This window comes from Salmo trutta, chromosome 25 (genome assembly GCF_901001165.1).
Source record: "Salmo trutta chromosome 25, fSalTru1.1, whole genome shotgun sequence".
Classification (NCBI taxonomy): domain Eukaryota; kingdom Metazoa; phylum Chordata; class Actinopteri; order Salmoniformes; family Salmonidae; genus Salmo; species Salmo trutta.
In genome coordinates this window covers 2,969,279-2,996,447 of record NC_042981.1, presented here as the reverse complement: position 1 = coordinate 2,996,447, position 27,169 = coordinate 2,969,279, and the positions used below count along the sequence as shown (strand labels likewise).

Below are 27,169 nucleotides of genomic sequence, written 5' to 3'. Positions count from 1 at the left end.
TGTTTTTAGCCACCTCGTGCGTTTCCGTCTGTGGGTTAGTGGGGTTCCGTGTGGAAGGGGGGACCTGTCCAAGTTGGCAAAATAGTTAGTTATAGTGGCCCAAGAAAAGTGTCCGATAGACCTATTCAGATCGCAGCCGAAAAGACAGCTAACGATTAGCCGGCCGCAGATGGGCGATCAGGTTACGTCGCGACGGAGGGGCCAGTTGGATAACTCCCTCGGGCAGATAACGTCGGTGGTCCAGTCGTGAAGACCCGATGGGGCTCCGCATCGGCAGTAAAACGGGTCAGGATAGGTGAGTTGTAGCCCAGGAGACACTTCAGCTGGCTAGCTCAGGAACAGCCCACGAGTGGCTGACGGAACTCCTCAGCTGGCTAGCTGGCCAGCTCCGCAATAATGTGTGTTAATTCCGTGACCGACGTTGCCAATAGTCACTCAGGTAGCAGCTAGTTAGCTGCAAGATCCAGGTGTAAATGTCCAGAGCCTGCGGTAGAAATCGGGGAAAGGAGAGAGAATAGGTCCGATATGCTCTGGTCTGAGTCGCGCTGTACAAAAACTGGCGATAGCTTTTCGAGCTAATGGACAGCTGAGGACGGCTAACCGTGGCTAGCTGAACTTCAACGTTAGCCAGTGAAAATGGCTAACCTCTGGCTAGCTTCTGTTGTGGAATTCAGATGAGGTAAATAATACTATTTTTTTTTTAAATTTTTTTTTTAATTGTTGAGGCGGGTTGCAGGAGAGGCTTTGAGGTTGAGTATTTGAATAAAAAAAAAATGTAAAAAGATAAGTGAAGAAAAAAATATGTAAATATATATATACACGAGACACGACAGGACGTCTGAACTGCTACGCCATCTTGGAAGGGACTAAATTGAGTCGAAAGCTTTTTTGAAAAAATGACGACGTTATAACGAAAAAATTGTAACTTGAAGACTTTTCATAATATGTACCCGATGTTTGCATACTGTACGTTGTGTGTAAAATGTCCAGATCAACGAGAATGTTTTTGTAAAGATGAAATGTGAAGTTAGTTGTCTAAATTGGATCTGAGTAAAATCCAGACCTTGCCTCGTAACTACATACGACCAGAGAACTTGCCATGAAGGCAGAAACATAAACAAACATCATCATGATAAACATGATAAAAATTGGCATATCAGACTAGATGACGTCAGCGCTGCAGCCGAGGTCGAGGACTAGTCGCTACCCTAAAACGCAACATGAGGTTGAAGAAGACAAAGGAACCTCTTCATCTATGCTACAGATGAGTAGCTGTGTCTAAGAGCGTGAATTCAAGCCGGACTCTCCTTCTCCGTGGCCGACATGAGTAAGACATTTAAACGTGTTAACCCTCGCAAGGCTGCCGGCCATGACGGCATCCCTAGCCACGTCCTCAAAGCATGCGTAGACTAGCTGGCTGGTGTGTTTACGGACATATTCAATCGCTCCCTATCCCAGTCCGCTGTTCCCACATGCTTCAAGATGGCCACCATTGTTCCTAAACCCAAGAAGGCAGGATAACTGAACTAAATGACTATTGCTCCGGAGCACTCACTTCTGTCATCATGAAGTGCCTTGAGAGACTAGTCAAGGATCTTATCACCTCCACCTTCCCTGCCACCCTAGACCTACTTCAGTTTGCATACCTCTTCGGGAAAATCATATTCCTGGTGGTAATGTTGGTGAGTTGACGTTGCTCTTATATCCAATAGTTCCTCCCGGCTGTATGTAATAAAACCTAAGATTTCCTGGGGTAACGATGTAAGAAATAATACATAAAAAAACTAAATACTGCATAGTTTCCTAGGAACGCGAAGCAAGGCGGCCATTTCTGTTGGCACTGGAAGTTTACATACACCTTTACATACACCTTAGCCAAATACATTTAAACTCAGTTATTCACAATTCCTGACATTTAATACTAGTAAAAATTCCCTATCTTAGGTCAGTTAGGATCACCACTTTATTTTAAGAATGTGAAATGTCAGAATAATAGTAGAGAGAATGATTTATTTCAGCTTTTATTTATTTTGATCACATTCCCAGTGGGTCAGAAGTTTACATACACTCAATTAGTATTTGGTAGCATTGCCTTCAAATTGTTTAACTTGGGTCAAATGTTTTGTGTAGCCTTCCACAAGCTTCCCACAATAAGTTGGGTGAATTTTGGCCCTATCCTCCTGACAGAGCTGGTGTAACTGAGTCAGTTTTGTAGGCCTCCTTGCTCGCACACACCTTTTCAGTTCTGCCCACACATTTTCTATGGGATTGAGGTCAGGGATTTGTGATGGCCACTCCAATACCTTGACTTTGTTGTCCTTAAACCATTTTGCCACAACTTTGGAAGTATGCTTGGGGTCATTGTCCATTTGGAAGACCCATTTGCGACCAAGCTTTAACTTCCAGACTAATGTCTTGAGATGTTGCTTCAATATATCCACATATCCACACATTTTCCTCCCTCATGATGCCATCTATTTTGTGAAGTGCACCAGTTCCTCCTGCAGCAAAGCACCCCCACAACATGATACTGCCACCCCTGTGCTTCACAGTTGGGATGGTCTTCTTCGGCTTGCAAGCCTCCCCCTTTTTCCTCCAAACATAACGATGGTCATTATGGCCAAACAGTTCTATTTTTGTTTCATCAGACCAGAGGACATTTCTCCAAAAAGTACGATCTTTGTCCCCATGTGCAGTTGCAAACTGTAGCCTGGCTTTCTTATGGCGGTTTTGGAGCAGTGGCTTCTGCCTTGCTAAGCGGCCTTTCAGGTTATGTCGATATAGGACTCGTTTTACTGTGGATATAGATACTTTTGTACCTGTTTCCTCCAGCATCTTCACAAGGTCCTTTGCTGTTGGTCTGGAATTGATTTACACTTTTCGCACCAAAGTACGTTCATCTCTAGGAGACAGAACGCGTCTCCTTCCTGAGCGGTATGACAGCTGCGTGGTCCCATGGTGTTTATACTTGCGTACTATTGTTTGTACTGATGAACTTGGTACCTTCTGGCGTTTGGAAATTGCTCCCAAGGATGAACCAGACTTGTGGAGGTCAACAATTTTTTGTTCTGAGATCTTGGCTGATTTCTTTTGATTTTCCCATGATGTGAGTTTGAAGGTAGGCCTTGAAATACATCCACAGGTACACCTCCAATTGACTCAAATTATGTCAATTAGCCTATCAGAAGCTTCTAAAGCCATGACATCATTTTCTGGAATTTTCCAAGCTGTTTAAAGGCACAGTCAACTTAGTGTATGTAAACTTCTGACCCACTGGAATTGTGATACAGTGAAATATAAGTGAAATAATCTGTCTGTAAACAATTGTTGGAAAAATGACTTGTGTCATGCACAAAGTAGATGTCCTAACTGACTTGCCAAAACTATAGTTTGTTGAACAAGAAATTTGTGGAGTGGTTGAAAAACGAGTTTTAATGACTCCAACCTAAGTGTATGTAAACTTCCGACTTCAACTGTATGTAAGAACGCTGTTCATTGACTCCAGTTCAGAATTCAACACCGTAGTACCCTCGAAGCTCATCATTAAGCTTGAGGCCACGAACTGAACTAAATGACTACCGTAGCACTTTCTTCTGTCATCATGAAGTGCTTTGAGAGACTAGTCAAGGATCATATCACCTCCACCCTAGACCCACTTCAGTTCGCATACCGCCCCAACAGGTCCACAGACGACACAATCACCATCACACTGCACACTGCCCTATCCCATCTGGACAAGAGGAATACCAATGTAAGAACGCTGTTCATTGAGTACAGCTCAGCATTCAACACCATAGTACCCTCCAAGCTCATCATTAAGCTTGAGGCCATGGGTCTCAACCCCGCCCTGTGCAACTGGGTCCTGGACTTTCTGACGGGCCGCCCCCAGGTGGTGAAGGTAGGAAACAACATCTCCACTTCGCTGATCCTCAACACTGGGACCCACACAAGGGTGTGTGCTCAGCCCCCTCCTATACTCCCTGTTCACCCATGACTGCGTGGCCACGCACGCATCCAACTCAATCATCAAGTTTGCAGACGACACAACAGTAGTGGGCTTGATTACCAACAACAACGAGACAGCCCCCCCATCCACATCGATGGGACAGCAGTGGAGAAGGTGGAAGGTTTTAAGTTCCTCGGCGTACACATTACGGACAAACTGAAATGGCCCACCCACACACACAGTGTGGTGAAGAAGGCGCAACAGTGCCTCTTCAACCTCAGGAGGCTGAAGATATTTGGCTTGTCACCTAAAACCCTCACAAACTTTTACAGATGCACAATTGAGAGTATCCTGTTGGCTGTATCACCACCTGGTACGGCAACTGCACCGCTCACAACCGCAAGGCTCTCCAGAGGGTGGTGTGGTCTGCACAACGCATCACCTGCCCTCCAGGACACCTACAGCGCCCGATGTCACAGGAAAGCCAAAATGATCATCAAGGACAACAACCACCCAAGCCACTACCTGTTCACCCCGCTAACATCCAGAAGGCGAGGTCAGTACAGGTGCATCAAAGCTGGGACCGAGAGACTGAAAAACAGCTTCTTATCTCAAGGCCATCAGACTGTTAAACAGCCATCACTAACACAGAGAGGCTGCTGCCTACATAGACTTGAATCAATGGCCACTTTAATAAATGGATCACTAGTCACTTTAAATAATGCAGATTTAATAATGTTTACATATCTTACATAACTCATCTCATATGTACAGTATTTTATACCATCTACTGCATCTTGCCTATGTCGCTCGGTCATCACTCATCCACATACTTATATGTACATTTTCTTATTCCACCCCTTTAGATTGGTGTGTATTAGGTAGTTGTTGGGGAATTGTTAGATTACTTGTTAGATATTACTGCACTGTCGGAACTAGAAGCACATCCATTATGCTACACTAGCAATAACATCTGCTAACCAGGTGTATGTGACCAATAATAGATAATTTACTTGATTTGAGTGACTGTGAAGCCATGTGTTTGTCTACTTGTCTGTCTAGTTTGTGTCTAGTTAATTAGTTAATCTAATTATACAGGTAAACCCTGAAGCACACTGTCCCGACCCGACATAAACACACACCAGAGCCAAGAACTGAAACAGAGCCAAGAACTGCCCATCCCCAACTCAGGGCCTGTAGGCTATGCCTCTCAGAGCCACTTTTTCAAAAATCATCTGGATTTTGGCTATAGGATAGGATTAAATGCATCTCTCTCTCTCCCTCTCCCTCTTTACTGCACCTGCTGTCTCTCTTCCTCTCTTTCTTTCTCTCTCTTGGAGGACCTGAGCCCTAGGAACATGCCTCAGGACTACCTGGCATGATGACTCCTTGCTGTCCCCAGTCCACCTGGCCATGCTGCTGCTCCAGTTCCAACTGTTCTGCCTGCGGCTATGGAACCCTGACCTGTTCACCGGACGTGCTACCTGTCCCAGACCTGCTGTTTTCAACTCTCTAGGGACAGCAGGAGCGGTAGAGATACTCTGAAATATCGGCTATGAAAGCCAACTGACATTTACTCCTGAGATGCTGACCTGTTGCACCCTCTACAACCACTGTGATTATTATGATTTGACCCTGCTGGTCATCTATGAACGTTTGAACATCTTTTTCAACCTCGCTTCTATATCTGCATTGCTTGGTGTTTTAGGCTGGGTTTCTGCTGATGTAAAAAGGGCTTTAAAAAATACATTTGATTGAATAATGGATATAACGGGAGTAGACCCAGGGGGTTAGAGGGTAGACCCTGGGGGTTAGAGGGTAGACCCTGGGGGTTAGAGGGTAGACCCTGGGGGTTAGAGGGTAGACCCTGGGGTTAGAGGGTAGACCCAGGGGGTTAGAGGGTAGACCCAGGGGGTTAGAGGGTAGACCCTGGGGTTAGAGGGTAGACCCAGGGGGTTAGAGGGTAGACCCTGGGGGTTAGAGGGTAGACGCAAGGGGGTTAGAGGGTAGACCCTGGGGTTAGAGGGTAGACCCAGGGGGTTAGAGGGTAGACCCAGGGGGTTAGAGGGTAGACCCTGGGGGTTAGAGGGTAGACGCAAGGGGGTTAGAGGGTAGACCCTGGGGTTAGAGGGTAGACCCAGGGGGTTAGAGGGTAGACCCAGGGGGTTAGAGGGTAGACCCTGGGGTTAGAGGGTAGACGCAAGGGGGTCAGAGGGTAGACCCTGGGGTTAGAGGGTAGACCCAGGGGGTTAGAGGGTAGACCCAGGGGGTTAGAGGGTAGACCCAGGGGGTTAGAGGGTAGACCCTGGGAGTTAGAGGGTAGACCCTGGGGGTTAGAGGGTAGACCCTGGGGGTTAGAGGGTAGACCCTGGGGGTTAGAGGGTAGACGCAAGGGGTTAGAGGGTAGACCCTGGGGTTAGAGGGTAGACCCAGGGGGTTAGAGGGTAGACCCAGGGGGTTAGAGGGTAGACCCAGGGGGTTAGAGGGTAGACCCTGGGGGTTAGAGGGTAGACCCTGGGGGTTAGAGGGTAGACGCAAGGGGGTTAGAGGGTAGACCCTGGGGTTAGAGGGTAGACCCAGGGGGTTAGAGGGTAGACCCAGGGGGTTAGAGGGTAGACCCTGGGGGTTAGAGGGTGGACCCTGGGGTTAGAGGGTAGACCCAGGGGGTTAGAGGGTAGACCCTGGGGGTTAGAGGGTAGACCCTGGGGTTAGAGGGTGGACCCTGGGGTTAGAGGGTAGACCCAGGGGGTTAGAGGGTGGACCCTGGGGGTTAGAGGGTAGACCCTGGGGGTTAGAGGGTAGACCCTGGGGGTTAGAGGGTAGACCCTGGGGGTTAGAGGGTAGACCCTGGGAGTTAGAGGGTAGACCCTGGGGGTTAGAGGGTAGACCCAGGGGGTTAGAGGGTAGACCCAGGGGTTAGAGGGTAGACCCTGGGGTTAGAGGGTAGACCCAGGGGGTTAGAGGGTAGACCCTGGGGTTAGAGGGTAGACCCTGGGGGTTAGAGGGTAGACCCTGGGGTTAGAGGGTAGACCCTGGGGGTTAGAGGGTAGACCCAGGGGGTTAGAGGGTCGACCCAGGGGGTTGGAGGGTAGGCCCAGGGGGTTAGAGGGTAGACCCAGGGGGTTAGAGGGTAGACCCTGGGGTTAGAGGGTAGACCCAGGGGGTTAGAGGGTAGACCCTGGGGGTTAGAGGGTAGACCCAGGGGGTTAGAGCCCAGGGGGTTAGAGGGTAGACCCAGGGGGTTAGAGGGTAGACCCTGGGGGTTAGAGGGTAGACCCTGGGAGTTAGAGGGTCGACCCAGGGGGTTAGAGGGTCGACCCAGGGGGTTAGAGGGAAGGCCCAGGGGGTTAGAGGGTAGACCCTGGGGGTTAGAGGGTCGACCCAGGGGGTTGGAGGGTAGGCCCAGGGGGTTAGAGGGTAGACCCAGGGGGTTAGAGGGTAGACCCTGGGGTTAGAGGGTAGACCCAGGGGGTTAGAGGGTAGACCCTGGGGGTTAGAGGGTAGACCCAGGGGTTAGAGGGTAGACCCAGGGGGTTAGAGGGTAGACCCTGGGGTTAGAGGGTAGACCCAGGGGGTTAGAGCCCAGGGGGTTAGAGGGTAGACCCAGGAGGTTAGCGGGTAGACCCAGGGGGTTAGAGGGTAGACCCTGGGGGTTAGAGGGTAGACCCAGGGGGTTAGAGGGTAGACCCAGGGGGTTAGAGGGTAGACCCAGGGGGTTAGAGGGTAGACCCTGGGGGTTAGAGGGTAGACCCTGGGGGTTAGAGGGTAGACCCAGGGGGTTAGAGGGTAGACCCAGAGGGTTAGAGGGTAGACCCAGGGGGTTAGAGGGTGGACCCTGGGGGTTAGAGGGTAGACCCTGGGGGTTAGAGGGTAGACCCTGGGGGTTAGAGGGTAGACCCAGGGGGTTAGAGGGTAGACCCAGAGGGTTAGAGGGTAGACCCCAACAGTCAGGGTTCAGACAGGCAGCAACTCAAAGTGTGAGACGCCTGCTTAGGCAGAAATGTGTGTGTGTGTGTGTGTTTGTTTCCAGTATTGGGATTCCTCCTGACATATATCAAATGTCTCCCATGTGAAAGATATCTGTCAACTTCGATGCACCAACCCGGTTAGGTTGAATCATCAACCCATAGATCACCAGCTATAATAAAGTAAGTGCTGTCGGGGCCCATAGTTCCCCTGTTGGGGCCCAAAGTACCCCTGTTCCCTGTTGGGGCCCAAAGTACCCCTCTCTACCCTCCTCTCTCTCTCCCCCCACCTCTCCTCTCTCTCTCCCCCCACCCCTCCCTCTCTAACCTCCTCTCTCTTTCCCCCCACCCCTCCTCTCTCTCCCCCCACCCCTCCCTCTCTACCCTCCTCTCTCTCCACACCCCTCCCTCTCTACCCTCCTCTCTCTCCCCCCACCCCTCCCTCTGTACCCTCCTCTCTCTCCCCCCACCCCTCCCTCTCTACCCTCCTCTCTCTCCCCCCACCCCTCCCTCTCTACCCACGCCTTCCCTACAAATGAACTCATAGTTTGGACAAACAGTCATCTTCAATACTGTACAGTGTACACCCCTCCCTCGCCTCGCTCTCTCCCCCATTGCTTTCCCCACACCCCTCTCTACCCTCGCTGGCTCTCCTTACAAATGAGTGTATAGTTGTGGTCCAGCAGTCCTCTCAGTGTCTAGTTGTGGATCAACAGTCCTCTCAGTGTATAGTTGTGGATCAACAGTCCTCTCAGTGTATAGTTGTGGTCCAACAGTCCTCTCAGTGTATAGTTGTGGTCCAACAGTCCTCTCAGTGTATAGTTGTGGACCAACAGTCCTCTCAGTGTATAGTTGTGGATCAACAGTCCTCTCAGTGTATAGTTGTGGATCAACAGTCCTCTCAGTTTATAGTTGTGGATCAACAGTCCTCTCAGCTCATTGTAGTGTAACTACATTGCTGCTCGGGCCTAGACCCTCTTCATTAGAAGCTTTTTGACTTCAACATGAACCACAGAAATGACTCATGCAATCATATAGGTTTGTATCCCAAATGGCAGCCTATCCCTTATATAGTGCCCCCTGTGGGCCCTGGTCAAAAGTAGTGCACTGTTTAGGGACTAGGGTTTCATTTGGGATGCAGACAGAGAGAATGAATGATGGAATCCAGGCATCTCATCGGATCATAAATGTGTTTCTCTCTCTCTGACGCTGCCTTCGCTATGGTTACGCTGAGCTTGTGTGTGTGTGTGTGTGTGTGTTTATGCGCTGGTCTATATGTGCGTGCGAGCTTGTCTGTATGTCAGTGTGAGCTGGTCAATATGTGTGAGTGAGTCAGTGTGTGTGTGTGAGTCAGTGTGTGTGAGTCAGTGTGTGTGTGTGTGTGTGTGTGTGTGTGTGTGTGAGCTGGTCTGTATGTGTGTGTGTGTGTGTGCGTGCGTGCGAGCTGGTCTGTATGTGTGTGTGTCAGTGTGTGTGAGAGAGTAATACATTCTGGGGAAAGGCTTTGCTCTAATCCCTGAACACTGAAACTCCAGACAGCGGTGGATTTAAACACTGAAACTACAGACTGCTATTAGCCAATAGAAACACATTTAACAGACAGTCCTTACTGCTATTAGCCCATAGAAACACATTGAATAACAGATTACTGCTATTAGCCCATAGAAACACATTGAATAACAGATTACTGCTATTAGCCCATAGAAACACATTGAATAACAGATTACTGCTATTAGCCCATAGAAACACATTGAATAACAGATAGTCCCCCTAAAAATGTAAAGGAAGTTTGTTCTGAAGTGTTTGTCCAATATCTGAGAGATAAAAGAAAGATCAGGAAACATTTACTTGTCATTTTTATTTTACATATTTTGATGGAGTGAGAAGGTGTGTGTGTGTGTGTGTGTGAAGGCCGATTATATTTCCTGCTCGTTGGCGACATCTACTGGCCAGGAGGGAGGGTGGCCCCGGACAGGTAAGAGCCTAATTACATACGCTTGTGCTGTGGTGCATTCTGTTGTTTCTTCCCCTCCGAATTAACAAAGTCCTGGGTTTTTTCCGACCCGTTTCGCTTGTTACTTTACACTCTCGTCACTTGTTGGCAAGACCCAACCGATACACTTAGACTGAAGTAATACCAGATCGCGAAAAAGCTCATCATTTCATACATTTTTAGTCATTTTAGCAGACACTCTTATCCAGAGCGACTTACAGCAGTGAATGCATACATTTCATAAAAAATGTTTCTCCGTACTGGTCCCCCGTGGGAATCGAACCCACAACCCTGGCGTTGCAAACACCATGCTCTACCAACTCATCAAGCAGCTGGCTCACGACAGCCAGGACCAGCTCGACCTGCACAGGGAGGTCATTACAGAGCAAAGGAATCAAAATGCTGGGTTGGTGGCCCCCCCCCCGCTGATGATCCGCAGACGACGACCCCCCAGCCAGTGGACCCAACCTGGGCAGGTTCCTGTTGGAAATGGCAGATGACGTGGAGGTCTACCTCTTCGTTTTTGAGAGGACCGAAACGCAGGGAGGGTTGGCCCGAGAGCACCTTGGCTGCTTGGACTGGCTGGAGGAGCACAACGGGCCTACTGTGACCTATCAGATGGTCAGGCTAAAAACTACAATGGGCCTACTATGACCTATCACATGACCCGGCTAAAAACTACAACGGGCCTACTGTGACCTATCACATGACCTGGCTAAAAACTACAACGGGCCTACTATGACCTATCACATGACCCGGCTAAAAACTACAATGGGCCTACTGTGACCTATCACATGACCCGGCTAAAAACTACAACGGGCCTACTGTGACCTATCACATGACCAGGCTAAAAACTACAACGGGCCTACTAAGACCTATCACATGACCTGGCTAAAAACTACAACGGGCCTACTATGACCTATCACATGACCTGGCTAAAAACTACAATGGGCCTACTATGACCTATCAGATTACCAGGCTAAAAACTACAACGGGCCTACTGTGACCTATCACATGACCAGGCTAAAAACTACAACGGGCCTACTATGACCTATCAGATGACCCGGCTAAAAACTACCAAGGTGGGTCTGACCCGGTATAGTGACACATTGACGACCCGGGTCTTGAAGTTTCAGGAATGGACCCGCCCAGTCAGTTAGGGCCCAGATGGACGACTTTATCCGTCTGGTCGAAGGCACGGTTGCAGCGACCACGCAGGGCTCCGGCGTGGCGGAGAGATTGGTAATGGACCACTTCCTTACGGGCCCTTCCCTATGATGCCAAGAAGGTGGCCAACCCAGAGCAATCCATAGAAAAGTATTGTCCATATTCAGCAGGCTATGGTGGGAAATAGGCTTTTTGAAAGTTACCAGAACCCTGGAAAGAGACACAGTAAGAGGGACACATATAGACCCCCTCTCTACAACATAGACATGGTAGGAGGGACTGGGGGGAGACCCCCTCTCTACAACATAGACATGGTAGGAGGGACAGGGGGGGAGACCCCCTCTCTACAACATAGACATGGTAGGAGGGACAGGGGGGAGACCCCCTCTCTACAACAGACATGGTAGGAGGGACGGGGGGGAGACCCCCTCTCTACAACAGACATGGTAGGAGGGACGGGGAGGGGAGACCCCCTCTCTACAACAGACATGGTAGGAGGGACAGGGGGGGAGACCCCCTCTCTACAACATAGACATGGTAGGAGGGACAGGGGGGAGACCCCCTCTCTACAACATAGACATGGTAGGAGGGACGGGGGAGACCCCCTCTCTACAACATAGACATGGTAGGAGGGACAGGGGGGGAGACCCCCTCTCTACAACATAGACATGGTAGGAGGGACAGGAGGGGAGACCCCCTCTCTACAACATAGACATGGTAGGAGGGACAGGGGGGGAGACCCCCTCTACAACATAGACATGGTAGGAGGGACGGGGGAGACCCCCTCTCTACAACATAGACATGGTAGGAGGGACAAGGAGGGGAGACCCCCTCTCTACAACATAGACATGGTAGGAGGGACAGGGAGGGGAGACCCCCTCTCTACAACATAGACATGGTAGGAGGGACGGAGACCCCCTCTCTACAACATAGACATGGTAGGAGGGACAGGGGGGGAGACCCCCTCTCTACAACATAGACATGGTAGGAGGGGCAGGGGGGGAGACCCCCTCTCTACAACATAGACATGGTAGGAGGTACGGGGGAGACCCCCTCTCTACAACATAGACATGGTAGGAGGGACAGGGGGGGAGACCCCCTCTCTACAACATAGACATGGTAGGAGGGACAGGGGGGGAGACCCCCTCTCTACAACATAGACATGGTAGGAGGGACAGGGGGGGAGACCCCCTCTCTACAACATAGACATGGTAGGAGGGACAGGGAGGGGAGACCCCCTCTCTACAACATAGACATGGTAGGAGGGACAGGGGGGGAGACCCCCTCTCTACAACATAGACATGGTAGGAGGGACAGGGGGGAGACCCCTCTCTACAACATAGACATGGTAGGAGGGACAGGGGGGAGACCCCCTCTCTACAACATAGACATGGTAGGAGGTACGGGGGAGACCCCCTCTCTACAACATAGACATGGTAGGAGGGACAGGGAGGGGAGACCCCCTCTCTACAACATAGACATGGTAGGAGGGACAGGGGGGGAGATCCCCCTCTCTACAACATAGACATGGTAGGAGGGACGGGGGGAGAGATCCCCCTCTACAACATAGACATGGTAGGAGGGACAGGGGGGGGGATCCCCCTGTAGAACATAGACATGGTAGGAGGGACAGGGGGGGAGATCCCCCTCTCTACAACATAGACATGGTAGGAGGGACAGGGGGGGAGACCCCCTCTCTACAACATAGACATGGTAGGAGGGACAGGGGGGGGAGACCCCCTCTCTACAACATAGACATGGTAGGAGGGACAGGGGGGGAGACCCCCTCTCTACAACATAGACATGGTAGGAGGGACAGGGGGGGGAGATCCCCCTCTCTACAACATACTGTGTCTCAATCTGATTCTTCAAGGTTTCTTTCTAGGTTCCTTCATTTTTTGGGAGGTTTTCCTTGGCCACTGTGATGCTAAATAAAATACTTGTATCATTATAACAACACTGCACAATTTAAACCCTTGCCCCTCAATCCCCCCCTTCCCCAAAACACGTGTAAATATTGGACTATAAATCATGCCTTCCTGTATTATACCGATGCTACAATGTTTATTCTAGTCTATTGAGATATTTACTTTATGTTGGTATTGTTTTCTCTTCTTAGTTCTTATTGTCGTTTCATTGTCCAGAAGAAACCTGCAGTCAGTATGTCGCTGGACGATGGATACCATGAGTATCCTGGTAATATGGCGGATAACATTTGTATGGCTTGTTCTTTGGAGGTTCAGGCTGGGTGTCTGTAAAACCATTTTGTGACAACTGCTGATGTAAAATAAAAAGGGCTTTAAAAAAAATAAATACATTTGATTGTTTGATTACAACCATGGCATCCAAGACATTAAAATGACACCTACCGAATACTACATATGAGTGCAAAGTCATGTTTATTAATCAATTCATGCAATACTGACATACCGATTTGATTTGCGCAGTAAAATAAGACAAACAAACTGTTCATACGCTCTCTGTTTATATAATGGTCCCAATGTTTTGAAGGTAAAACAGTGAGATGGTGCAACAGGTTGAGTATACTGTAGCTAGTTAGACCTTCAATAACAAACAGATGGGCGGTTGGTTGAGTATAGCTAGCTAGACGTTCAATAACAGATGGGCGGTTGGTTGAGTATAGCTAGCTAGACGTTCAATAACAGATGGGCAGTTGGTTGAGTATAGCTAGTTAGACGTTCAATAACAGATGGGCGGTTGGTTGAGTATAGCTAGTTAGACGTTCAATAACAGATGGGCGGTTGGTTGAGTATAGCTAGTTAGACGTTCAATAACAGATGGGCGGTTGGTTGAGTATAGCTAGTTAGACGTTCAATAACAGATGGGCGGTTGGTTGAGTATAGCTAGCTAGACGTTCAATAACAGATGGGCGGTTGGTTGAGTATAGCTAGCTAGATGTTCAATAACAGATGGGCGGTTGGTTGAGTATAGCTAGCTAGATGTTCAATAACAGATGGGCGGTTGGTTGAGTATAGCTAGCTAGATGTTCAATAACAGATGGGCGGTTGGTTGAGTATAGCTAGCTAGATGTTCAATAACAGATGGGCGGTTGGTTGAGTATAGCTCGCTAGATGTTCAATAACAGATGGGCGGTTGGTTGAGTATAGCTCGCTAGATGTTCAATAACAGATGGGCGGTTGGTTGAGTATAGCTAGCTAGACCTTCAATAACAGATGGGCGGTTGGTTGAGTATAGCTAGCTAGATGTTCAATAACAGATGGGCGGTTGGTTGAGTATAGCTAGCTAGATGTTCAATAACAGATGGGCGGTTGGTTGAGTATAGCTCGCTAGATGTTCAATAACAGATGGGCGGTTGGTTGAGTATAGCTAGCTAGATGTTCAATAACAGATGGGCGGTTGGTTGAGTATAGCTAGCTAGATGTTCAATAACAGATGGGCGGTTGGTTGAGTATAGCTAGCTAGATGTTCAATAACAGATGGGCGGTTGGTTGAGTATAGCTAGCTAGATGTTCAATAACAGATTGGCGGTTGGTTGAGTATAGCTAGCTAGACCTTCAATAACAAACAGAAGGGCGGTTGGTTGATGCTGCACATATTTAATTACAATGTTGCGAGGATACAACTGTGACATATATAAATGTATGCATCCCAAAATGGCACCCTATTCCCTATATAGTGCACTACTTTTCACCAGAACCCTTCAGGGCTATATAGTAGTGCACTAATAAAGGGAATAGGGTGCCATTTGGGATTCACTCCATATCTTAAACTTTCATTCCAAATCTGACATACAAAACATCTTAAATAGACTAAACGCATGATAAAGACAGAACCATTTCCCCCGATCACTTTTGGAATAAGGAAACATAGGTTGAGCTGCAGACATAATTTTCTTTCAGGTTTTTCCAAAATGAAAGAATATTGTATCAATCAATATAAAGATGAATTCTGAAACTGTGGATCTATTTCCAAATACAGTTTAGTCTCAAGAGCTTTCAGAAGAGGTTATATCGCTGCAGCTGATCTAAAAAAAAAAAAAAAAAAAAGTGTTTGTGCACATGAACCATGCTAGAAATGGAGTCGTTACATTTACATTTGAATCTGAAGTCTTTTTTTTTAACCATTCCCTCAGAAACACAGGCTAACTGAAAACATTGAAAACCATTCCCTCAGAAACACATTCTAACTGAAAGCAATGAAAACCATTCCCTCAGAAACGCATGCTAACTGAAAACATGAAAACAAATTCCCTCAGAAAGACACGCTAACCGAAAACATGAAAACCATTCCCTCAGAAACACAGGCTAACTGAAAACCATTCCCTCAGAAATACACGCTAACTGAAAAGAAAATGGCTGCTTTTAAGTACATTCTTAAAAGTCACACAAGGCATCAGAGAAGAAGAGTTAGTCTATGTAGTCTCTGTAGCGTACTGAGTAGTCTGAGGATGAGAGAGAGGGAGAGAAGAGGAGGGAATGTGAGGGGGGGAGAGAAGAGGAGGGAGTGAGGGGGGGAGAGAAGAGGAGGGAGTGAGGGGGGGAGAGAAGAGGAGGGAGTGAGGGGGGGAGAGAAGAGGAGGGAGTGAGGGGGGGAGAGAAGAGGAGGGAGTGAGGGGGGGAGAGAAGAGGAGGGAGTGAGGGGGGAGTGAAGAGGAGGGAGTGAGGGGAGAGAAGAGGAGGGAGTGAGGGGAGAGAAGAGGAGGGAGTGAGGGGAGAGAAGAGGAGGGAGTGAGGGAGAGAAGAGGAGGGAGTGAGGGGAGAGAAGAGGAGGGAGTGAGGGGAGAGAAGAGGGAGTGAGGAGGAGGGAGTGAGGGGAGAGAAGAGGAGGGAGTGAGGGGAGAGAAGAGGAGGGAGTGAGGGGAGAGAAGAGGAGGGAGTGAGGGGAGAGAAGAGGAGGGAGTGAGGAGGGAGTGAGGGGAGAGGAGAAGAGGGAGTGAGGGGAGAGAAGAGGAGGGAGTGAGTGAGGGGAGAGGAGAGGAGGGAGTGAGGGGAGAGGAGAGGAGGGAGTGAGGGGAGAGGAGAGGAGGGAGTGAGGGGAGAGGAGAAGAGGGAGTGAGGGGAGAGAAGAGGAGGGAGTGAGGGGAGAGAAGAGGAGGGAGTGAAGAGGAGGGAGTGAGGGGAGAGAAGAGGAGGGAGTGAGGGGAGAGAAGAGGGAGTGAGGGAGAGAAGAGGAGGGAGTGAGGGGAGAGAAGAGGAGGGAGTGAGGGAGAGAAGAGGAGGGAGTGAGGGAGTGGCAGCAGAGAAACAGACAACAGCAGTGCCTGTTCTGATCATTCAGACTTGAACCGTCCTCTCATACAGGCTAAATCTAACAATACGGACAGAAACAGGCTCCGTTATTGTGAAGATCTCTTTCCTACATCTCCATGTCTCCAGTCTCTTCCAAAGCTAACAGAAACAGATCCTCCTGTTGGTAGTTACTGTAGCAGAGTAGTTACTGTAGTAGAGTAGTTACTGTAGCAGAGTAGTTACTGTAGCAGAGTAGTTACTGTAGCAGAGTAGTTACTGTAGCAGAGTAGTTGGTAGAATAGCTACAGGTAGTATAGTTTATCAGGTGGCTGGGGTTGTGGAGCAGAATAGGTAGCAGGTAGCTGGAGTTGTGGGGCAAAATAGGTAGCCGGGTTTGTGGGGCAGAATAGGTAGCCGGGTTTGTGAGGCAAAATAGGTAGCCGGGGTTGTGGAGCAGAATAGGTAGCTGGGTTTGTGGGGCAGAATAGGTAGCTGGGTTTGTGGGGCAGAATAGGTAGCTGGGTTTGTGGGGCAGAATAGGTGGCTGGGTTTGTGGGGCAGAATAGGTAGCTGGGTTTGTGGGGCAGAATAGGTAGCTGGGTTTGTGCGGCAGAATAGGTAGCTGGGTTTGTGGGGCAGAATAGGTAGCAGGTAACTGGGGTTGTGGGGCAGAATAGGTAGCTGTTCCAGAGATGGAGGAGTCCTCTCTCCTCCTGAATATCCCAGCTGCTGTGATGTAGTTTCAAACCAGCATTCCAGGGTGCTGCTAGGAACATGTAGTCCACAGGAGGGAACAATTCTGTCATTTTAGTACACGGCGGTCAGGTCTGTTAGTATCCCAGAATGCTTTGCGTCCAGGCGGGGGCAATAGCTGCGTCACTGCTCCGTAGGACACACCGCTCGGTCCTTACAGCAGAAATAATGAACTACAACACCGTTGGGATACCTGGCGAAGGCGCTGGACAGGACAGACAACAAGTGTTTTAGTATATAGACAGCCTTCACTACATATTTTCAAAAGGTTTTAATCACATAATAACTATGTAATACATCCTTTTATTAAGTGTTTATAAAGCATTGATATTAGTATAGCCAGCAGAATGCCACCCTGCATCTCACTGCTGGCTTACTTCTGAAGCTAAGCAGGGTTGGTCCTGGTCAGTCCCTGGATGGGAGACCAGATGCTACTGGAAGTGGTGTTGGAGGGACAGTAGGAGGCTCTGGCCAACAAAATAATATCCCAATGCCCCAGGGCAGTGATTGGGGACATTGCCCTGTGTAGGGTGTCGTCTTTCAGATGGGATGTTAAACGGGTGTCCTGACTCTCTGTGGTCACTAAAAATCCCATGGCACTTATCGTAAGAGTAGGGGTGTTAACCCTGGAGTCCAGGCTAAAGTCCCAATCTGGCCCTCATACCATCACGGTCACCTAATCATCCCCAGCTTCCAATTGGCTCATTTATCCCTGTAACTATTCCCCAGGTCGTGGCAGTAAATGAGAATGTGTTTCTCAGTCAATTTACCAGGGAAAATAAGGGTTAAATAAAAAAAGTTTACCTGTTTCCTATCTTCTTCTTACAGACCCTGCAGGTCTTTTCCTCTGTGATGATACACTTCACCTGTTGGTGGAAGATGCGCTCCTCCTGGACCTAAACACACACGTCAGACAGACCAAAGACAAACATCAGGGTTGAATCTCAAAGGTAGTTCCTTGTTGCTCGCGTCCTCTTTCCTTCACCTGCCTCTTTTTCAAAACGCCAGAGAGAAGCAAGCCCTTTCCTTAACCTTCTCTTCAAACATCAGAAGGGAGGAAGCCCTTTCCTTAACCTTCTCTTCAAACATCAGAAGGGAGGAAGCTCTTTCCTTAACCTTCTCTTCAAACATCAGAAGGGAGGAAGCTCTTTCCTTAACCTTCTCGTCAAACATCAGAAGGGAGGAAGCCCTTTCCTTAACCTTCTCTTCAAACATCAGAAGGGAGGAAGCTCTTTCCTTAACCTTCTCTTCAAACATCAGAAGGGAGGAAGCTCTTTCCTTAACCTTCTCTTCAAACATCAGAAGGGAGGAAGCTCTTTCCTTAACCTTCTCGTCAAACATCAGAAGGGAGGAAGCTCTTTCCTTAACCTTCTCTTCAAACATCAGAAGGGAGGAAGCTCTTTCCTTAACCTTCTCTTCAAACATCAGAAGGAAGGAAGCTCTTTCCTTAACCTTCTCGTCAAACATCAGAAGGGAGGAAGCCCTTTCCTTAACCTTCTCTTCAAACATCAGAAGGGAGGAAGCCCTTTCCTTAACCTTCTCTTCAAACATCAGAAGGGAGGAAGCTCTTTCCTTAACCTTCTCTTCAAACATCAGAAGGGAGGAAGCTCTTTCCTTAACCTTCTCTTCAAACATCAGAAGGGAGGAAGCTCTTTCCTTAATCCTCTTGGCTTCTCTCTGAAGTTGTGAAAAAGAGTCTGGTAGGGGACAGTTATAGAGGACACGACACCAACACACCGAGCGTCTCTCTCTCTCTCTTACCCGTAGGAACTCGGCCTGCAGCAGACTCTTGAGGACCTGGTCAAAACGTTTCCTCTGAGCCTTCTCCTCCAGAACACTCTCCAAGAACACACGGATTTCTCTGATCTGAGTGTTGGCTGGCAGCAGGTCGATGGCCTGGTGGAGATATATAGTTTAGCTATAGTAGTATATAGTACCTATAATATAGTTTCACTGGCAAAAATAAAATTAAACCATCTAGTGTTCAGCAAAATAACAACACAATGTCAAATACAGGAAGCCTAGTCACATAATTAATATCCAATCACATTAACCGTTACTCTCTCGTGGGAATTCCACTAACGGTCCGTATGTAGCCAACCGTAGCTGCTGCTCATGTTGGTATCTGTAATGATGGAGCAAAAGCCATGACAGGGAGACATAGTGGAGTGGTAACGTGCGTGCAAGCAGTTGCTCCCGCACCACTTGGGTTCACTGCAGCATCCACCGAGAGGCTCTTGCTGCCAAGGGAATGCCTGACAGCTTGAAATACTTTTTGGACACTACAGTGAAAATGGTTAACTTTGTTAAAGCCCCTGAACTCTCGTGTATTTTCTGCACTATGTAATGATATGGGCAGCGACCATGTAACGCTTTTACAACATACAGAAGAGCGCTGGTTATCAAGGGGCAAAGTATGGACACGTTTTTTTTAAATTGAGAGACGAGCTTAAAGTTTCTTTACTGACCATCATTTTCACTTGTCTGACCTCTTGCATGATGACGAGTTTCTCACATGACTGGCCTATCTGGATGATGTTTTTTCTCACCTGAATGATCTGAATCTAGGATTACAGGGACTCTCCGCAACTATATTCAATGTGCGGGACAAAATTGAGGCTAAGAAGTTGGAGCTCTTCTCTGTCTGCATTAACAAGGACAACACACAGGTCGTTCCATCATTGTATGATTTTTTTTGTGTGCAAATGAACTCAAGCTTACAGACAATGTCAAATGTGATATAGCGAAGCACCTGAGTGAGTTGGGTGCGCAATTACGCAGGTACTTTCCCAAACGGATGACACAAAAAACTGGATTCATTATCCCTTTCATGCCCTGCCTCCAGTCCACTTACCGATATCTGGACAAGAGAGCCTCATCGAAATTGCAACAAGCGGTTCTGTGAAAATTGAATTTAATCAGAAGCCACTGCCAGATTTCTGGATAGGGCTGCGCTCAGAGTATCATGCCTTGGCAAATCACGCTGTTAAGATACTGATGCCCTTTGCAACCACGTACCTATGTGAGAGTGGATTCTCGGCCCTCACTAGCATGAAAATGAAATACATGCACAGACTATGTGTGGAAAATGATTTAAGACTGAGACTCTCTCCAATACAACCCAACAATGCAGAGTTATGTGCATCCTTTGAAGCACACCCTTCTCATTAACCTGTGGTGAATAATTCAGAATTTTTGATGAACAAACAAGGTTTTATACGTAAGATGGATCAAATAAAAGAGCAAAATTATTGATTATTATTATTGAAGATCTAGGTGCTGCAGTAGGCCCTCCATGGTTGGGGACAAAAGCACTAGATCATCAGCAAACAGTAGACATTTGACTTCACATTCTAGTAGGGTGAGGCCGGGTGCTGCAGACTGTTCTAGTGCCATCGCCAATTCGTTGATATATATGTTGAAGAGGGTGGGGCTTAAGCTACATCCCTGTCTCACCCCACGGCCCTGTGGGAAGAAGTGTTTTTTCACATTTTAACCGCACACTTGTTGTTTGTGTACATGGATTTTATAATATTGTATGTTTTTCCCCCAACACCACTTTCCATCAATTTGTATAGCAGACCTTCATGCCACAGTGAGTCAAAAGCTTTTTTGAAATCAACAAAGAATGAGAAGACTTTGCCTTTGTTTTGGTTTGTTTGTTTGTCAATTAGGGTGTGCAGGGTGAATACGTGGTCTGTCGTACAGTAATTTGGTAAAAAGCCAATTTGACATTTGCTCAGTACATTGTTTTCACTGAGGAAATGTACGAGTCTGCTGTTAATGATAATGCAGAGGATTTTACCAAGGTTGACGCATATCCCACGGTAGTTATTGCTTGTCTCCACTTTTGTGGATTGGGGTGATCAGTCCTTGGTTCCAAATATTGGGGAAAATGCCAGAGCTAAGGATGATGTTAAAGAGTTTAAGTATAGCCAATTGGAATTTGTGGTCTGTATATTTTATAATTTCATTGAGGATACCATCAACACCACAGGCCTTTTTGGGTTGGAGGATTTGTATTTTAGCCTGTAGTTCATTCAATGTAATTGGAGAATCCAGTGGATTCTGATAGTCTTTAACCTCTCTGGGGTAGGGGGCAGTATTTTGACGTCCGGATGAAAAGCGTGCCCAAAGTAAACTGCCTGTCATTCAGGCCAAAAGCTAGGATATGCATATGCATGGTAGTATTGGAAAGAAGACACTCTAAAGTTTCCAAAACTGTTAAAATAATGCCTGTGAGTATAACAGAACTGATATGGCAGGCGAAAACCTGAGGAAAGTCCATCCAGGAAGTGGCATTCTTTTGAATTTAGTGTTTTTCCATTGAAAGCCTATCCACCATATAAATGGATGGGACCTAGATTGCAGTTCCTATGGCTTCCACTAGATGTCAACAGTCTTTAGACATTGTTTCAAGATTTTATTCAGAAAAATGAGTAAGAATGACAACATTTTCTGAGTGGTCGGTCGAATGAACCAGAGCTTTTTGCGCGCACGACCGGGACTGCACCATCCGTTCTTTTTCCTTTGTATTGAATACGCTATTGTCCGGTTGAAATATTATTGATTATAAAGACAATAGACAACCTGAGGATTAATAAAAAAAACATCGTTTGACATGTTTCGATGAACTTTACCGGTACTATTTGGATCTATTCGTCTGCCTGTTGTGACCGCCTTTGAGCCAGTGGATTACTGAACAAAATGCGCCAACAAAACAGAGTTTTTTGGATATAAAGAGAGACTTTATCGAACAAAACAAACATTTATTGTGTAACTGGGAGTCTTGTGAGTGCAACCATACGAAGATCAAAGGTAAGTGATTCATTTTATTGCCATTTCTGACTTTCGTGACTAATCTACATGGCTGGAAAAAGTTTGTATGTTTTGGCACTCTGCAATTTCACCAGATGTTGGCCTATCCCTCTATCTCTCCCCCTGTATGTATGTATGTATGTATGTATGTATGTATGTATGTATGTATGTATGTATGTATGTATGTATGTATCTCTCCCTATCTGTGTGTCATATATACTAAACAACATGAAACAATTTCTAAGATTTTACTGAGTTACAGTTCAGAAGAAAAAAAAAAATCAGTCAGTTGAAATATATCTGTTGGTCACAAATGGGCAGTTGCTGGATATTGGCGGGAACTGGAACACGGATGAATGGCACGACAACGGGCCTCAGGATCTCGTCACGGTATCTCTGTGCATTCAAATTGCCATCGATAAAATGCAATTGTGTTCGTTGTCCATAGCTTATGCCTGCCCCATACCATAACCCCTCGACCATGGGGCACTCTGTTCACAACATTGACAGTAGCAAACCGCTCGCCGCCATACAAGTGGTCTGCGGTTGTGAGGCCGTTTGGAAGTAATGCAACGTTCTAAAACGATTTTGGGGAAATTAGAAATTAACATTCAATTCTCTGATGGACATTCCTGCAGTCCTTCCAAACTTGAGACATCTGTGGCATTGTGTTGTGTGACAAAACTGCACATTTTATAAATGGCCTTTTATTGTCCCCAGCACAAGGTGCACCTGCGTAATTATCATGCTGTTTAATCAGCTTCTTGATAGGCCACACCTGTCAGGTGGATAGATTATCTTGGCCAAAGGAGAAATGCTCACTAACAAGGATGTAAAACAAATTTGTGCACAAAACATTTGAGAGAAATAAGCTTTTTGTGCGTACGGAAAATTTCTGGGATCTTTTATTTCAGCTCATGAAACACGGGACCAACACTTTACATGTTGCGTTTATATTTTCGTTCAGTGTTTTCTGAAAGTATTCAGACCCCTTGATTTCTTTCCACATTTTGTTACGTTACAGCCTTATTCTAAAACGGATTAAAAATGGAACAAACCAGTCAGAAACATGGAGGAGCTTTCTGTACTGGTCAGATAGTTGGCTTGTCAACTTAGTGGTGCAGCCTACCTTAGTTGTATTCATCTGGCTGTGGTGTGGTGCAGCCTACCTTAGTTGTATTCAGTTTGCTGTGGTGTGGTGCAGCCTACCTTAGTTGTATTCACCTGGCTGTGGTGTGGTGCAGCCTACCTTAGTTGTATTCAGTTTGCTGTGGTGTGGTGCAGCCTACCTTAGTTGTATTCAGTTTGCTGTGGTGTGGTGCAGCCTACCTTAGTTGTATTCACCTGGCTGTGGTGTGGTGCAGCCTACCTTAGTTGTATTCAGTTTGCTGTGGTGAAGCTCCAGGACATGTAGAGCTGCCATTAGATTGGCCTGTGGCTCCAACAGCTCCATTTTGATTGGCCCAAGACAGTGGACGTCAGGAGGGGACAGGTACATGCGCAGTAGAGACAGGTACACCTGTATCATAACGCCACTGGGTTAACAGACAGGTACACCTGTATCATAACGCCACTGGGTTAAAAGACAGGTACACCTGTATCATAACGCCACTGGGTTAACAGACAGGTACACCTGTATCATAACGCCACTGGGTTAACAGACAGGTAGACCTGTATCATAACGCCACTGGGTTAAAAGACAGGTACACCTGTATCATAACGCCACTGGGTTAACAGACAGGTACACCTGTATCATAACGCCACTGGGTTAACAGACAGGTACACCTGTATCATAACGCCACTGGGTTAACAGACAGGTACACCTGTATCATAACGCCACTGGGTTAACAGACAGGTACACCTGTATCATAACGCCACTGGGTTAACAGACAGGTACACCTGTATCATAACGCCACTGGGTTAACAGACAGGTAGACCTGTATCATAACGCCACTGGGTTAACAGACAGGTACACCTGTATCATAACGCCACTGGGTTAACAGACAGAGGGTTATAACAAGGCAGGTATGTAGGTATGCGTCAGTCATAAGGGGTTACTCACATCTTGGTTTCTGTCCGTCTCTTTGTCATAATGCCTATGACAGTACCTGAGGGGAGAGCAACACAAAATCAGCTTGGAGTGAGATAACAACACATGACAACTCACAACGAGTGTTTTGAATCAGCATGTTTTTGTTAAATGGCTGGTTGGATGTTTTAGTGGGAGACTTTCTGCAGTCCTACTCACTCCTCAGTAAAAAGTTGCAAAATTCCTGTAACTTTCCCAAAATTGACAGGTTTTCAAGAAATCCTGATTGGAAGATTCCCAGAATCAGGAGGGAATAAGAAGGAAATCTGGAATTCCTCTAAAACAGGATTTCTGAAAAAAGGGATTTGGGGGAAAGTTGCAGACTGAAGTGAGGAGAGACGAAGGCACCATCAGGGACATAACATCCGGTTCTGATGAGCTGTCACATTGTGCGTCATACTGTTTGCTGTGATCGGATAAACATTGAGGAAACACCCCCAAAAATATGTTATTCCATTCATTTTTATAGGCTGTTTTAAAGTGACTATGCCATCTCTGTTTCCCCCCCACTGTGACCACATGAGGAACTGTAACAGCAAAACAAAAAAAACAGTCCCTGGTTCTCTCCCTCTACGGGTCTTTCCGTTATTCCTCCCATCTCCTCGCCTTCTCAATCCAACTAGAAGAGAAGATCTAAGGTCCCGTTGACCTTCTCCAATGTGTTTTTAGAAGGATGCGAGGAGAGATGATGAAAGATGAACAGAGATGAAAGAGTCTCCTGTGTATTGAGCCTCTGCCATGGAAGGTGAGGTACGGTGCCTGGCAGGGGCATTATGGCGGCAGGGGCATTATGCCGACTTTCTTCTGTTGACAGTCCTAAGAACTGTTGTAAGCATGTATTTAGAATGAAACAATTAGAAATGGATCAAATCATCTCTCTAGCTGGCAGATGACTTCCTCCAACTCTCAGAGCTCTGGCATCGTCTCCATCAGTTCTAGGGAACAGACATCAGAGTTTCAGATCTGCTCTGGCATCGGTTCCATCAGTACTAGGGAACAGTCATCACAGAGTTCCAGATCTGCTCTGGCATCGTCTCCATCAGTTCTAGGGAACAGTCATCACAGAGTTCCAGATCTGCTCTGGCATCGTCTCCATCAGTTCTAGTTCTTTCCCATTCTCCTCTGCAGATTCTCTCAAGCTCTGTCAGGTTGGATGCGCAGCGTCGCTGAACAGCTATTTTCAGGTCTCTCCAGAGATGTTCGATCGGGTTCAAGTCTTGTTTCTCATTGAGTCCTTATGGTGCCCTTTGGCAAACTCCAAGCGGGCTGTCATGTGCCTTTTACTGAGGAGTGGCTTCCGTCTGGCCACTCTACCATAAAGGCCTGATTGGTGCAGTGCTGCAGAAATGGTTGTCCTTCTGGAAGATTCCGCCATCTCCACAGAGGAACTCTGGAGCTCTGTCAGAGTGACCATCGGGTTCTTGGTCACCTCCTTGGCGGTCATGTTTCAAGTTCAACTGCTGTTCAACTTGCAATAATGTACACTGGTGCCAGGATTATTTGGGGGGTCACATGATGCAAGAGCAAGTGTTAAATCTCCTCCCCATTTCCCCAGCAAGGCTCCTTTCCCTGTCGGCACAAGCGTCTCAGTAGACTTCAGAGGGGAATAAAGGCAAACCAACCGTGTGTGTGTGTGTGTAGGTAGGTAGGTAGATAGATATAGTACTACTCACTCTTCTGCCATGTGTGTGTCCTTCAGGACGTGTACGTAGATGAAGAGGGCCTGTTCATGTTTCCCCATCCGACCCAGCAGCAGGGCCCGCTCCTCCAGAAGACCTGACAGACCAATGACATGGCTAGGTTGAAGAAACCCAGGGTGTGGAAGCGTCTTGGGACAAGCGTCGTTGCTAACTAGCATAGCTAATCCCATTGCTGAGAATTTTTCCTCATTTTAGCAAAAGGTTATGGGATATATTTGAACTAGAGGTCGATTTTTATTTATACACACTAATATATATATATATATATATATATATATATATAGTAATAATGACAATTACAACAATACTGAATGAACAATGAACATTTTTATTTTGATTAATACATAGATTTTATTTATTTAGTGTGAAATAAATAATGAAACATGCTCAATTTGTTTAAAAAATACAAAAACACAGTGTTGGAAAAGAAAGTAAAAGTGCAATATGTGCCATGTAAAAAAAGCTAACGTTTAAGTTCCTTGCTCAGAACATATAAAAGCTGGTAGTTCAATATTCCCAGTTAAGAAGTTTTAGGTTGTAGTTATAGGACTATTTCTCTCTATACCATTTGTATTTCATATACCTTTGACTATTGGATGTTCTTATAGGCACTTTAGTATTTCCAGCCTAATCTCGGGAGTTGATAGGCTTGAAGTCAAACAGCGCTGTGCATCAAGCATTGCTAAGAGCTGCTGGCAAACACAGTAAGGTTTGAATGAATGCTTACGAGCCTGCTGGTGCCTACCACTGCTCAGTCAGACTGTTCTATCAAATCAGACTTAATTATAATATAATAAAACACAGAAATACGAGCCTTTGGTCATTAATATGGTAAAATCCGGAAACTATCATTTAATCTTTCAGTGAAATACGGAACCATTCCGAATTGTATCAAACGGGTGGCATCCCTAAGTCTAAATATTGCTGTTACATTGCACAACCTTCAATGTTATATCATAATTATGTAAAATTCTGGCAATTAGTTCTCAACGAGCCAGGCGGCCAAAACTGCTGCATATACCCTGACTCTGCGTGCAATGAACGCAAGAGAAGTGACACAATTTCCCTGGTTAATATTGCCTGCTAACATGAATTTCTTTCAACTAAATATGCAGGTTTATAAAATATACTTCTGTGTATTGATTTTAAGAAAGGCATTGATGTTTATGGTTAGGTACATTCGTGCAACGATTGTGCTTTTTCGCGAATGCACTTTTGTTAAATCATTCCCCGTTTGGCGAAGTAGGCTTTGTTTCGATGATAAATTAACAGGCACCACATTGATTATATGCAACGCAGGACAAGCTAGTTCACCTAGCAATATCATCAACCATGTGTAGTTAACGAGTGATTAGTTAAAATCACTAGTTAAAATTATAGACTGATCATTTCTTTGTCAGTGGGCAAACGTACAAAAATCAGCAGGGGATCAAATACTTTTTTCCCCTCACTGTATGTCTTGCGATTCCGTATGTCTTGCGATTCCGTATGTCTTGCGATTCTCATGATTCCGTATGTCTTGCGATTC

General features: G+C 46.7%; 2 protein-coding genes across 5 annotated transcripts in view; both read right to left on the bottom strand.

The window, feature by feature from the left end:
- Positions 1–6,112: 6,112 nt before the first annotated feature.
- Positions 6,113–16,420, bottom strand: LOC115161754 (cGMP-specific 3',5'-cyclic phosphodiesterase-like). Its single transcript, XM_029712541.1, has 9 exons — positions 16,413–16,420; positions 11,275–11,281; positions 10,373–10,486; positions 10,222–10,266; positions 7,473–7,592; positions 6,896–6,958; positions 6,668–6,814; positions 6,230–6,356; positions 6,113–6,126 (listed from the first exon to the last, which is right to left on the bottom strand). Exons 1-9 carry the CDS (start codon positions 16,418–16,420, stop codon positions 6,113–6,115), a joined length of 645 nt encoding a protein of 214 aa, XP_029568401.1.
- LOC115161826 (vam6/Vps39-like protein) overlaps positions 16,249–27,169 on the bottom strand; it is a 38,537-nt gene continuing 27,616 nt past the window's right edge. For all 4 annotated transcript variants that reach the window (XM_029712621.1, XM_029712622.1, XM_029712623.1 and 1 more), the window contains 6 exons: positions 25,615–25,717; positions 23,915–23,960; positions 23,222–23,371; positions 18,796–18,930; positions 17,839–17,930; positions 16,249–17,239 (listed from right to left, as the gene is read on the bottom strand). In XM_029712621.1, coding sequence (XP_029568481.1) covers positions 17,158–17,239; positions 17,839–17,930; positions 18,796–18,930; positions 23,222–23,371; positions 23,915–23,960; positions 25,615–25,717 — 608 coding nt within the window. In that variant the 3' untranslated portion in view covers positions 16,249–17,157. The remainder of the gene's footprint in view (positions 17,240–17,838; positions 17,931–18,795; positions 18,931–23,221; positions 23,372–23,914; positions 23,961–25,614; positions 25,718–27,169) is intronic.